Here is a 13614-nt window from a genome sequence, read left to right as displayed (position 1 = left end):
AATAAATAAATCGGTACTTGACTCATTTGCTAGCACACAGCACTGCAATGTCCCAGGAAAATAAACAACAGGTTTTTTACTCCCTGTATCGGCAGACAAGCAACATCATTTTGCACAAGGACCAATATTTTAGACGCAGCAATGCACACGAGGGCACATCTGTCCCTTACAGCATGTAATACAAAGTTCAGCAAGGCAAAGTTCATCAGCCAATGAATTACAACACATAGACCAAGAGATAAAAGATTAAAGCGGTAAGAGTTCAGCCTGCCAGCCTAGATGTGCCTGGCAGAAGCATAAGGAAGGAGTAATGCTATTAGTTCCTTCCGAAACAATCTGCTTCATCCACAAGAGATCCCCCAACTTTGTTGACCTTCTAGCAATTTTCTTCAGTAAGCTTTTTTTTGTATTCTACCTTCACATTACCCTCTGTCCTCCCCAGAGGTGTTGCCTTAGGGATTTTCACACAAGCGTAACAGGTACGTGCATGCATCTCATTTCCACTCTTTTACTTCTAAGGATTATATACAGTAAATTTAATTTCTTTAGGCATCCAGTAAAACTTAAAACAAGCAGTCCCTTGGTGATTTGGTGAAACTGCAGGTAGGATACAACAGGAGTGACTTATCACTTAGAAACAAAAGTTAACCAACAGCAAAGCAGTTTTTAGTGCAACCCAATGAAAACACCCATTCTGTAGATACTGTAGAAATGTGTTACTTTGTGCAAATGTGTTAATGGCAACTAAAAAGCTTTTTCCCCCAGAAAAAGGAATGTAGTTTTTCTTCTTTTTAAATACACATGCAATTTCTGCCTTTTTTTGTTAAAAAAACTATAAAAAACTCAATAAAAGCAACTTTTGCTATTACAAGTTCGGACCAAGTGTATCTCCTAGGAAAAGTCTTCATGTAGTTTTTCAAATACTTTGGAGGGGGGAGCGTAGGAGGGTGTAAACTTAATGACAATCTAATGACAATTAGTGGTACTCGATACAAGCTTAGGTTGAAAACATTGGTTTAGGATGGTTCTTTTCAAACGCTTTAAGCACTCTCAAAACTACTTTCAGCCTGAAATGCTTTCTCAATGGATACCCCATTTGAACTTAATAAAGATGTTTAAAAAGTAAACACAACATAAAACTGTGGAGTTTTTTTTATATTTGGACATTTCTTCTGGCACAAAAAGAATCAATTTTTATTCTTTTCAGTAAGAAAAAGCAGAAGGAAAAACAAATCAGGTTGTTCCTAACCCATCTTTCCAATCTTTTGTTTTCTGGCTCAGCCACCAACCCAAGTTACATATCTGGTACACGGGCTTGCCACCAGTCCCATGCCACTACTTTCCAAGAACCAGACTGTTATGGCACTAAAACCACAGGGTTTTTTTGAAGGACAAGTCACTCATAAGCTTTTGGACCTCTGAAGTGTCTTAACTGCCCATCCACAGCGCCAGACTCATCTGTGCCTCCTGACTGGAAATGACATGAAGTTGTGGCCGGTGAAAAATTGCCATGTATGACCTCGCAATGTGAAGCGGGCTCATTCTCCCCAGCAACTTGGGATTTTTCCTGAAGCAAACGTTATAACTACATCTCTTAAGGATCTGCTAAACCCCCAAGTAATTTTGCAGTTTGTTCACCTTGACTGCTTTGTTGTCTCTCGGGCAACTAGGAAGCTACTCCCTTGCTACCCTTACCTTCCGATTTCTCTTCCACGTCTGGAGCACTATTTCATGGGCACGGTGAAAACTCACGGGATGAGAAGTAATCAATCCCGCTTGGCAATCAGGAGAGGCCAAAGTGCCGGGCACCCGCTGCCACTCCCGGGCCGCACTATCACCCCAGCAGGAGCCCACTGGGAGCCAGCACCATCTCCTGCCTACAGGGTCAAACCCTCTCCCACTGATCAAAGGCAAAGGTTCAACAGAAATGCTTGACTGGGCCAACAGCACCACACTCACAGTTCTCCTAGTAGTTGATACTTATCTACTCAAATAAAAATACACCCTAACTGTCACAGGTAAAGGCTGGGAAGTGTCCTCTCACTCTCTGATTACACACCATACTCTTAGTATTGTTTGGCTTTCCTTTCTCATGGACTACTAATGCACACCACACATTAAGAGTATTTGCTCCACATCTTTTATGGAGCACAGCAGTTTATTCTGGTGCAAATGTTCCTTAATGTGTCAGCTGGGAAACTGGATTTTCAAAGGCCTTTAACCAAGGATTAAGAATGTCACTCACGAAAATTTATTTTTTAATTTTGGCAATCCAATGTCTACTTCCTTGAAGTGGAAAGGTAAAAGTTTTGCTAGCATCATTTGTGCACATCACCTAACAGCACTGTCCCTTCATCTGTGCCAGACTTACGCATTTGACTCATTCCGTTGCTTTAGAAAAAGCGCAATGAAAAAGCAAGCACCTTAATCTTCAAAATTTGCTACTGCCAGCTGTGGCACATGAACAGTCACCAGCATGAAGAAAAAAAAAACCAAACAAAACCCAAAGAAACTTTCTCTCAACACCTGTCATTGACATCCTTCTAACAAAACTTGTTCTGGACAGCATCTTTTTACTGCTGACTTTCAAATGTAAGAAACATTTTTTAAGGAAACTTGAAGCTTTTTTAATAGGCTACTCCAAATACATGTGGCTTTAATTCTGTCAAAGACTGTGGCCTGAAGCAGTACATCCAGCAGCTCAAGTATCTACTGTCCAGCATTTCTTATTTCAGAGTCTGACACAGGGAGACACAAAACAGCAGAAAGCAACCTGGGGTAGCATCCAAGCAATCGGAAAGGCAGGAATCGTAAACTGGAAATTAAGGAGTTGCTAATTCTCACTCAGGGCAGCTACAAACCCACAGACCTCTAAATCAACCATTTCTCATTCACCTCTGAAATAGCTCTTTACAAGAACGGCTCTTTTGACAATGTCTTTTTACCTCCATGAAAACTTCTGTATTTGTTTAAGCTAAACCTAAAGCAGAAATAATCAGATTACATCCATTCCCCCTTGTGCACTTGCAGCAAATACAGCAGCAGACCAAGAAGCCCACCCCAAATGGAAGATCCTGTGATGCACATGCACAGGAAGTCAGTTAACAGACCGTTAATACTTTTTTTTTTTTTTAAAGTAGGTTAGCAAGCTCCATTAACCTAGAATTAAAAAATGAATAAAACAATGTTTTGGGAAGAGACTTCCTCCTTTATGCCCCAAGATACTAAACTCTCTCAACTTTCTTCAGCTCTGGGAAAAAGTTAGAATTCTCCATCTCCATTAACTTCTGTTCATACCGCTACTTGAAGGTACTTTGCTTCTGGTGCTCTAGGGGCTGCACATCAAATTTCAGTAGCTTTAGCTAATTTCCCTAGGGCACGCCGGCAGACAATGAGATGGAGATGCTGCAAGCTCTCAGGTTTTGCTGCTACAGGAAAAGGAAATCCCCGTGATTTCACCATGTAGTAATACAAGCCAAGGGAATGAAAGTTTATCTGGAAAGAAACTAAAACATTCCAGTCTTTCTAATGCACACCTTTGATCGGTCTTCTTCATAAAGCCTACACTATAACGTTCCCTCAGAATACAGAGCACGCACGAATTGGTGTTTACACACAGCAGCAAACCAAAACAGTTTAAAAAATGCACACAGATTAGTGTCTGTTTAGGCAAGTTTCCTGAAGCATTTCAGTATGACAATAGAAGGATGTTTCCATCCATGCAAGCGAACCTTATAAACTTTACTTTCAGAAAACAAGGTCATTTTTGGAAATGAGTAATTACTAGAAAAATCTTTAAGCACCTGAATGACAAAAAAAAGTCAAACCACTTTTTCCTATTTCCTCTCCGAGTCTCAAGAACTATTTATCTTTCAATATTTTTATTACTGTCATAGGGGCCAGTTACTCCATGCACCTCCAGAGAAAAACAGGCAGGTGGAGATCCTTTTTCCCCCCTAGACTACATCTCTCTGCCTACTAATGAAAATCTCAGCAACCACCTTAAGCACAGCATTTGAGACTGCTGTCTTCTGATTACATCTCAGTAAAGAGAGCATGCTTAGGCACGCAGTGAAAATTTTGCATCAAAACCAAAGTAGTCCCCAGATGAACATCAGAAAGTTCTGTATTTGCGCAGGGAAAATGCCAGGATTCAACAGTTTACTCCTCTTTCGCAAGGGAAGGAGGAAAAAATAAATAAATCCCCTATGGAGGCAGGAACTGGGGGACGTAGGTACGTCAGCACCAGCTGTCAGAGGCAGCAGTAATTCTCCCATCCTGTTTCTATAGCACCTTGGCCACTCCCACGGAGACGAGGCACAGCAGCCCTAATGTGATGCTGGGTTTGAACAAGAAGGCTCCCGACGGGGTAGAAAGAGGGGGGAAAAGCTGCACGAAGTGTTGCGGCGCAGGGCAGACCCATTACAACCATCCCCTTCCCAACCCCACATTTACCCCTTCTGCCAGCTCCAGTCAGGCTTGTGTTTTATCACATCTATTCGCTATCAAACACAAGCTAAAGGCAAAGACGGGAGATAAATGAGAAAAGCATTTCTGACTAGCTGCGGTCATCCGAGCACGGTGGTGCTACATGTGTTTATTTTAAGTCTTGTGATCTTTCTGGCTGGCATGGCACCGAGAGCTGTACCCACATTAACACATACCAAAGGAAGGAAGTGTTTCACTGGTAGATGTCCAAGCATTTTAATCTGGACGCTCAGAGGAAACAAAATGTGTATTTAAAAAATAATCTGCGATGCTATTTACCCAACCCTTCAAAACAGAGGAGGCCCGATATTAAAAGAAACAGCAAAGTTGAGGCTACAGTTCTTAAGGACTTTATTATGTATCTGATTTAAAGAAATACGGTAGGATATCTATTGCGCAACAGCATCACATTAAGAAGCCTTTGGCTCTAAATTGTCTTTAATTCCCTCCCCACCCCAGTACCAGTTAACACTCCAAGACTACTTACATTCACAAATTTTGGAACTGAAAATTGTCCTCTTGTTTAAAGAAATTAATTACAAAATATACAATAAAGCAGAATCAATAAACACAGTTTTTTGTGTGTGTGAAAGCAATGAAAAGTAAATGCAGATTAGAGATAAAATAAGGAGAAAGAGATGCAAGAGAGCATTTCAGTCTTGCATACGCTGCGTGCTACTTTCTGATTTTGCTAACAAATGAATATTAACATTAGTTGAGAAAATCATAAGCCGCGACTAATGAAAACCTATTTAATATGCAGCAGAAAAAAAATTCATTTTTAGCAGTCTGCCCAATTACGCTGCACTATTTCCTAAAGCAAAAACCAAAATGAGCTTCAATACTTTTGTTTTCATTTGATTTTTACTTACCTTTGCTCTTGTGGATGCTCTTCCACATCCTCCTTCGAATCAGCCTGACAAACAGAGAAAATACTATGTAAGGATCTCAGAATTGCAACAGGGTGCACTGGACATATGTACCATTTTTAACTGCTCCAAAGGCAGACTCTCACACGACTTGCTTGCAAAATGAAGTCAGAAATATATAATTCCTTCAGCAACTCCCTTACAATTCAAGGAAGGTTGATGCTGGCCATCCTATTTGAGGTTTCAGCTCATTTTGCCAAGATAAATGGTGACTTAACATGGCTATTCCATTATTTTTTTTTTTCCGAACATTGATTGAACAAACTAATCTTCCATTTATACTAATGCATCTATACAAAATCCTGCTCACATATACAATTTCGATCTAAAACCATCAACAGTCCTCAAACTACAGGAAGACCATTTCTGCCACCTTCAAATTATCTGCGCCATGTCAGTAAATTTAATTAGCCAGTACCTGAGAAAATAGGACGCAGAATGCCTTGAAACTCACATCACGTGGTAACCCCGAAAGCAAAGGCAAGGCACCACATTCCAACAGAGACGGCAAGATCCCAAACCCAGATCTTACCAACGATCAGCAACATGTACAGAAATCGTAGGGAGTAGGAGCTTAAAACACAGCAGCTTAGCTCAATTGCTGGACTGAGGTAATTTCAGAGACGTGCAGTTAAACTCTGCCAGCTTGCAGTTCGCAACTAACCACTTTGAGCTGTCTACAGAAATGAACTCAAGCGCTGGTTCAATGAGCTCCCTGCAGGAAATCCATTTAAAACAAGCAGGTAGCTGCTCTGAACTGGCCGAGATCTCCAGGAGAGCTTTAGGTACAACTCAAAATGGAACGTGTTACATCCACCCAACCCACGCTGATGAAACCAGGGACAGCTTTAGGGAGATTAACATTCTTCAGAAAGAGGTCACGGTTATCCTGCCAAGCACAGCTGGTAAGTTTTCCCAGCTACTGCAGAAGCAGGTGAAGACGGTTCCGGTTCCACAAGACACGAGCTACAGACCTTAGCAATGAGAAGGCAGGAAAAAAAAAAAAAAAGCCTTTAAAATTAACTTTCTACCACCCCTCCTACACATTTCCCGTGTAAGTGCATCATGGAACAGGCCCCAAGGTACCATCTTTGATTCTCGCTCCTATTTTCACTACATACTAGAAAAAAAGATCACCTGCACAAACACTGAACATCTTTCTACAGGCTTCAGATGCTCAAGGCAGCCCTACTCATGTACTGAGCGGGACAGACAGCAGGAGTTCTGAAGACCTAAACCTTGTGAAGGGAAAAAAATTACAACCACACTAAGGCAGCAAATATGGTTAATGCTATTATTAATAATTAACATTATTATGGCTAAAATAATGAAGTTATGGCTAATGTTATTACAGATCTTGCCAAAAGCTACCAGATGCATCTAAACATCAATCTTTTACCATGAACATCTCATCCGACAGAAGGAGCACAGCCTTCAGTGTAGCATAACCAAAGCTGTAACAAAACCGACAGGGAACTGCGAGTTGATTTGAGGACTTGATGATCTTTCTGTACATCTGCCTTTAAAGGGAGTTTGGAGACACTGTGATAATCATCCAGGATCTGCAGCGCATCATGTGGTTCTTCGGCACAGACCTAAGCAGAGGTCCTAGCACCTGGCCATCTCCTCTAACGAGCCAAGCTTTGTGGTTATACACTACCAGCAAGGCATGATGCAAATCCATCATCTGTTTTCCAGCTTCTACAAGCTCCTTTTGCACTTCCAGGCTCTCAGTACGACACCAAGCAGAATTAGAGGACTCCTCATCCACCTCCTCTAGAAGCAGCTTCTCCGCCACTCAACAGGCTGGCAAGATATCCTTATTTTAAATGGCTTAACTCCTCCTTTAAATGGCTTAACCAGGCATCAGAAGCCTGTGACTGTCATTATACAGTGCTCTCCCTTAACACTAGTTATCTTAGCACTAATGACTTCTCCTCTTCACTTGTCGTTAAGCAATGATGAAGAAAATCTTCCCAGTCTATGGTGCTGCCACAACAAAAAAAATCTGAATTGTGCAAGGAAAAAAGAATTTAAAAAATTACCCTTCTGAGCATGCAGACAGAGCTTCATATCCAGCTTTCTCCTACCTTCTCTCCTCCATATGCCACAGGCTACATGTATACTTGCACTGAGGATAAAAGACGACACCAAAAACCAACCCAAAAACATCAAAACCAAACAAGCCTTCTCAAACTACCATATTGCCAGACAAGCACTGCAGGGGGATGGGAGGAAGGGCATGACTCCTGAAGACGAAAATGCAGGTCCCAGCAGCCTATCCACAACAGGAAAGAAAAATCCCCTTCCTCCAAACCTCATCCTGAATTACAGGCAAGTGCTTATCTCATGCTAGAAAGCCCCCGAAAGCACCCCTTTCATGTCACACCAGTCACAAGAGCCTGGGCTGACAGCTTCTGCATAATCTGCATGGCCAACCAGCCCCAAGTCCTATCAGCACCATCCAGAAGCTCATCTGGGAGGCTGGAGGAGCCTTTGAACAGCCCAAAGAGGAACACAATTCCCACCCCAAGTCTGTCTCGGGCTTTCACACAAATTGTGTGTCTTCAGACAAACCCTGCTTTGAAGTAGGTGGCTCCGTACATTCAATTTGTGCATAGCTGATGGGATGCGCCTCTGTTAATGACATACTGCAGTGCCGCATATCTCGGATACATATGTAAGATCAAGGTCTTCATCAGCTTTCGAAACCGGCAGAACAATTAACCTTATTAGCCCCTGAGCTGCACTGAAGAACAGGAACTGAAGACGAGTCACTACTACATAGGAAAAGAAAAAAATAATAAAATAATCTTTCAGAACCGAGCAGAACCTTTTTAAGTGAAAACCCAGGCAGCAGCTCTTTATTTGCCCAGTGTCTGTAACCGACTATGACACAGCAAATACCGTGGCATTTTCCTCTTTCTCCATTCAAGCACCTAAAACATTACCACAGTAATCTGAAATAAGCACTCACTGTAATCTCCTAAGTATCTGCAAGTAAACTAAAATGCACACACAGCACTCCTCTGATGAAACATCTCGCTCATCTACACGCAGGACCAGTACAAAACCCATCACATCAGACAGACATGGCAATGACACCAAAAAAAAAAAAAAAAGAGAGAGAGTTTGGTATACACTGTCTTTGATGACTTATTGTCATTTTCAGTATGATAACAAGACCTAGATAGTTCATTTTAAAGTAGTTCCTCCCTCGAAACTGAAGGGGCTGAAGGGAAGCGCCAAACACCCAGCTCTGCAGATCTCCAGCTTGCCTGCCCCTGCCTTCAGATGCTCACAGTACCCACCAAAGCAGTTTCTGACAGACAGAAACACGCAACCATGACTCTCTGATACCTCTTTTAAGTGGTGTATACCATGAACAACAAATGGCGTTTGTGCTTCTCCTTTCATACACTTGTGGCCACGGAGCCAGCAGGCCTGATATCCTTACTGTGCTTTTCCTTGGGCTCTTTCCTCTCCTCTTCAGCAAAAAAAAACCCAAAAAACAAACTAACCTCCTTTCAGCTTTGCACTGAAGTGCTCCAACATGGCTGTTTATATTTGGAGCTTTTTCAGCCTTTAATGGTGAAGGACTTGGGTGTCAAGTCCTACACAAAGGAGCTTTTCTCCCAAGCATTTTAGTTAAGTAAGTATTAACAAGTTACAAACAAACAAGCAAAACCACAAGATTATAAGGAGTCTGAATAAAACCCACAACTGCTCTAATCAAGCCTCTCGCACTTGAAATTTTTCCATGTCAAAAACCCACTGGTTTTCCACACATCTCCCAACCATCGAGGCAGGCAAGGCTTTACATTTTTCCACATTGAGGACAAACGATGGGAAGAAAAACAAAAACACAGCGATCTACCCCAGGGACATTTCCTATAAAAAGGAGGGCGAGGAGGAGAGCAAGGCAGGAGCCCTGCGGTTACCCCAGACTTCACACCACCTTCGCCGAGAAAGAGGAACTGGGCACAAGGGAATACGGATACCACATCCGACCGGGAAACCCAGCTTGTCTCAAAGCAAAAAAAGGGAAGCCAGGAAGAAACATTAAAACACCGGAGGAAGCTGCAGACCAGTGGAAGGCTGTCAGCAGGCGAGATACAGCCAGCTCCTCCTCAGCTCTGGCACACCAGCCCACGCACACCCTCACCGGCTGCAATGATGCTCCGGGCACCCGTTGGGCTTAGCTGCGGAGCAAAAGCAGTAGCTATAGCCATCCCCAAACGCCTCTGCAGGGCTTCGGAGGAAGCCAAAATCAAACAATCACACGCATAGGGAAGAAGGAAAAAAAAAAAGGAAAAAAAAAAAAAGCACCAGTACATGTAAGAGGGAAGCTGGGAGGGGGCACAGAGAAGCACAAACAATGAAAGGGAAGCAGGAGGAAACAGAAGGTAGAACGACCAACCGGGGTGGAGGCACGCGGGCCCTGGGCGGCTGCGCTCCAGCATGCAAATTCATGCAGTTCACTTAGACAAAGCAATGCTGTGAGAGGCCTAGAAAGCAACTACAAATATTAAAATGCTTTGTTTTCCCCTCCCCTGCCTCTTAACATGATGTCTTTATTCAGTGAGTGCTCTTGGAACTAAAGCACGCACGGGCAACCGGACGGCTGAATGGGCTACCGACCTGTCCAACTTTCATCCTCAATTTCTGCAGCCAGCAAGGAATGCTCAAAACTGCTCTGTCACAGGCAGCTGATGATGCATGGAAAATAAGATAATAGTGCAAAGCCACGACAGAAAGGGAAAAACATCCATCAGACAGCATTGGTAACCCGCCAGAAACAGGCAAAAGGGCTGGGCAGACAGGACAGCCAAATTCATATCCCTGCTCAGAGCCCGCGACAGGCAGGCGGGAGGGGAGGGAGGTGCACGCATGGTTCCTTCCCTGGATTTTTCAATCCCGCATGCGAAGTCCCATGCAAAGTCCTCCCTCTCCTGTGCTGCACTCCCGCCCACCCTCTGAAAGGGAACGGGAAGAACCAGATCGAGGAACCAGGACACTTCCCGTTCCCAAAGTCTTCCCCAAGACCTATCTTTAAACATATCAATGAAGCCACCCTTGGATATTCCCTATCAAACAATGCTGAATATCCACTCAAAAGCGAGGAAGTCCTTCCTCTTACTAGACCCTCACCCTTGCATCACCACTGCTGTGGTACACGGACACCGGCCAACAACCTTCTGTGAGGGTTTAAGCGAAAAAGTTTGTTCTTGCAAGGAAGAGAACATGGACAGCCTCCTCGTAGTGGTAAGTCAGATCATTTTCTTAGTGGAGTGTGGAGACCGACAAGCCTAAACCTCTTTCAAGTTTAAGCATCCCTCTAACAAAGAAAGGACAAACAGACGAAGCAGTTTTCCAAATCTCTGGAGCTGATGACGGCATCTCTGCCGATACCCCTCACCAACCCAGAACGGTCACCCAGCAAGGCGACGATGCTGAATTGCCTTCAGGACCTCACAGATGTCACACGGGATCGTGGCAGGGTGGGGAACCCTCAACTCCTCAGGCGCGCAGAGAAGAGCCATGACCGGCCACTGCAGGGCAGTGCCACCGCTCCATGGAAGCGCTGTTGGAAGGGTCCCTGGCCACATCCACAGGGACAGAGGAAGGTCTCCTTTCCTCCTACCCCCAACAACTGGGAAAGGCAGCTTGAAATTCGGCCACAGTCCCCCAGCCCAGGATGTTCTGGTAAAGCCCAAGCCCACAAGAGAACAGAAATTTGGGTGTCAGGTTTGGGCCTGGAACCAAGCTTTTGTCTTAAAACCTGTTTGAGGAACCCAGGCCCTTCTGCTTCAGCTTGAGCAGTCACCAAGGCGTTAGATGCTGCTGCGGTCCCCAAGTTCAGGGGGAAAAGCCATGCAAAACAGCCACTGCACCACTGATGCTCAGAGACTGGTTCATCTGGCTTTTAATGTCCGTCTTTTACTTCAGCGAGCCTATCGTGATTTTCACTTCTTGCTCTATCACAACTGAAACTAGAAGACCCGTTTTCTTTCCTGCATACCTAATGCAACATCTACGGAAACGACGGAGGAGCAGCAGCCGCAGCTTCGCCTTTCACTGCTGCAAGGGCTCGGCAGGACCACAGGCTCAACCACACCAAGCTGACGGGCCACGCATGCCTTCCTTCAGCCACGCTACAGCTTATTTTTATGAGGATGCTCATGAACAAAGTGCTTTCCAAGAGGACCTAATCTCCTCAGGAAGTAAACATCACGTCATCATCACTCAGTTGCAGCTTCACTGCAAGAAGCAACTATAAATGACTGCATTACACGGTTCTACATCTAATGCATCTTAATGTCTTCAAGGTAAAGAATGCACACAAGCAAAAGGCTGAGTTCCTTCAGCATCCCTGGGCATGCAGACTCTGCACTTTCCCTTAGCTACTACCACATCTGCACCAGGCAAATTCTGAACAGCTGAATGTATATACAAATAATTTAAAAGAAAATACATCCGTAATAGAAAATACTTTCATAACACCACGATACAAAATGCTGGGCCCTGGTAAACCGCACCAATCGTCAGCTAGCTGAGGAAAGAAACAACACTTCGGCTATTTTTCCCCTACGCTAATAGGTATCAACGGCTGAGCACTGAACAGAGAATGATATAATAGCTTAAGAGAAATAAATTACCCTCTTTCCCCCTTTCGCATAAGATAATGTCCCCAAGGACTGCTTCTTCCCATTTACGAGCCTGGTGCCGCTGAGTCTAGGAAGGCCCAGCTCAACATATGGCAGAGTCCGTCAGTGGCAAGTTAAATGACTGCCTCAGATGCCATAAACTCCAGACCTCCCCTTCCAGCCCCGCTCCTCGCCTGCCAGCCCGGACGGGAATTCTGCTGTACTGGCTCCCCTTCCCGTACAGAATTTAACCAATCTTATTACCCCTCCGAAAAAAGCGGCTGAACAAAACAAAAAAATAAAGCGCTACAGTGAGATGAACACCACCATAAATGATGTGTCATTTGAGGGGAAAAAAAAAATATGGCTTCACCCGAGCGGTTCTGAGATATAAATACGTATGTGTATTCATTATACACACATCCAGCATTGAGAGTGCACAAATACATTCACTTAAAAAAAAAAAAAGGAAAGCGAAAATGGGGAAAAAAATGCAGAAAAAAACCCAAAACAAAGCCGAAACCCCCCAATGCTGGTTGCGGGGGGAGCCGCGGGCCGGGGCTGCGGCGTGACAGCGGCCCCGCACCGCCCCACGGGCCCCAACCCGCCCCACGGGCCCTCAGGGCCCCCGGCCCCACCTCGCCCCACCTCACACCCCCCCGCCCCAACCACCGCCCCCCCCCGGCGCCCCCTCACCTGGGCGGGCAGCAGGAGCTCCCCCTCCTCGGCCTGCCACAGCTCCACCACGCCGGGGATGGGCTCGATGGCTGCGGGGGCAGAAAGAGAGAGAGAAACGGCGGATGGGACGGCCGCGCTGGCCGGGGCCGGGAGCCCGTGGCCCGCAGGCGGTGGCCCGAGCCCCCCCTCGGGCGGGGGCAGGCCCGGCTGACAGCGGAGCGCAGGGCCGGGGGGATGCGAGCCGCGGCCCGGCTGCCTTTGTGTCCCCGGGCTGCCACCGCGGCAGCCGCCCGAGGCACGGCGACCGCCCCCCCTCAGCACGCCCGGAGCGGGCACCGGCGGCACCCCCAGCTCGCTCCCTCCTTCCTTCCCTCCCCCGACCCGACCCGACCCTCCCCTCCCGCCGGCCGCCCTCACCTTGTCCCTGCGCCTCCCCGGGGCGAAAGCAGGGCAGGAGAACGTGGAAGACGCCCAGCAGAAGGTTCATGGCGGCGGCCGCCCGGCAGTAGCCGCTCTGCTGCGGGTAGCGCAGCCCCGCCATGCCGTGCCGCGCCGCGCCGTGCTGCGGCTGGGCGGGGGCGACGGCGGGGACGGGGTGAGGGGGGGGAGCGGGGCGGGGCGGGGCGGGGGGGCTGTGCCACGCCCACCGCCACGCCGCGCGCGCGCCGGTGCGCGCCGCCACGCCCACCGCCACGCCCACGGCAGCGCCGAGCACATGGCGCGACGCCGGGGGGGGACACCCCCAACAACACCCCCCCCCCCCCCAAAGTGTCCGACCCCCCACCCCCCCCAAAGCAAGGGGGGAAGGCGGGAGGCGTTGGGGGAAAATGATGGAGAACGGGTTGATATTTTTTTATATTCCCGGCGGGAGC

General features: G+C 46.4%; 1 protein-coding gene across 5 annotated transcripts in view; it reads right to left on the bottom strand.

Moving 5' to 3' along the window:
* The window catches only part of TMEM131L (transmembrane 131 like), an 85423-nt gene extending 72109 nt beyond the window's left edge, over window positions 1–13314 (bottom strand). For all 5 annotated transcript variants that reach the window (XR_010071145.1, XM_063335454.1, XM_063335456.1 and 2 more), the window contains exons 1-3: window positions 13160–13314; window positions 12761–12831; window positions 5361–5404 (exon numbers count right to left, since the gene is read on the bottom strand). Coding sequence is in view for 4 of the 5 variants with exons in the window: in XM_063335454.1 (XP_063191524.1) it covers window positions 5361–5404; window positions 12761–12831; window positions 13160–13283 (239 nt within the window). In the remaining variant the exon portion in view is untranslated. The remainder of the gene's footprint in view (window positions 1–5360; window positions 5405–12760; window positions 12832–13159) is intronic.
* Between the last annotated feature and the right edge of the window lie 300 nt (window positions 13315–13614).

This window comes from Chroicocephalus ridibundus, chromosome 5, assembly GCF_963924245.1.
Source record: "Chroicocephalus ridibundus chromosome 5, bChrRid1.1, whole genome shotgun sequence".
Classification (NCBI taxonomy): Eukaryota; Metazoa; Chordata; class Aves; order Charadriiformes; family Laridae; genus Chroicocephalus; species Chroicocephalus ridibundus.
This window is presented reverse-complemented; position numbering and strand designations above follow the sequence as displayed.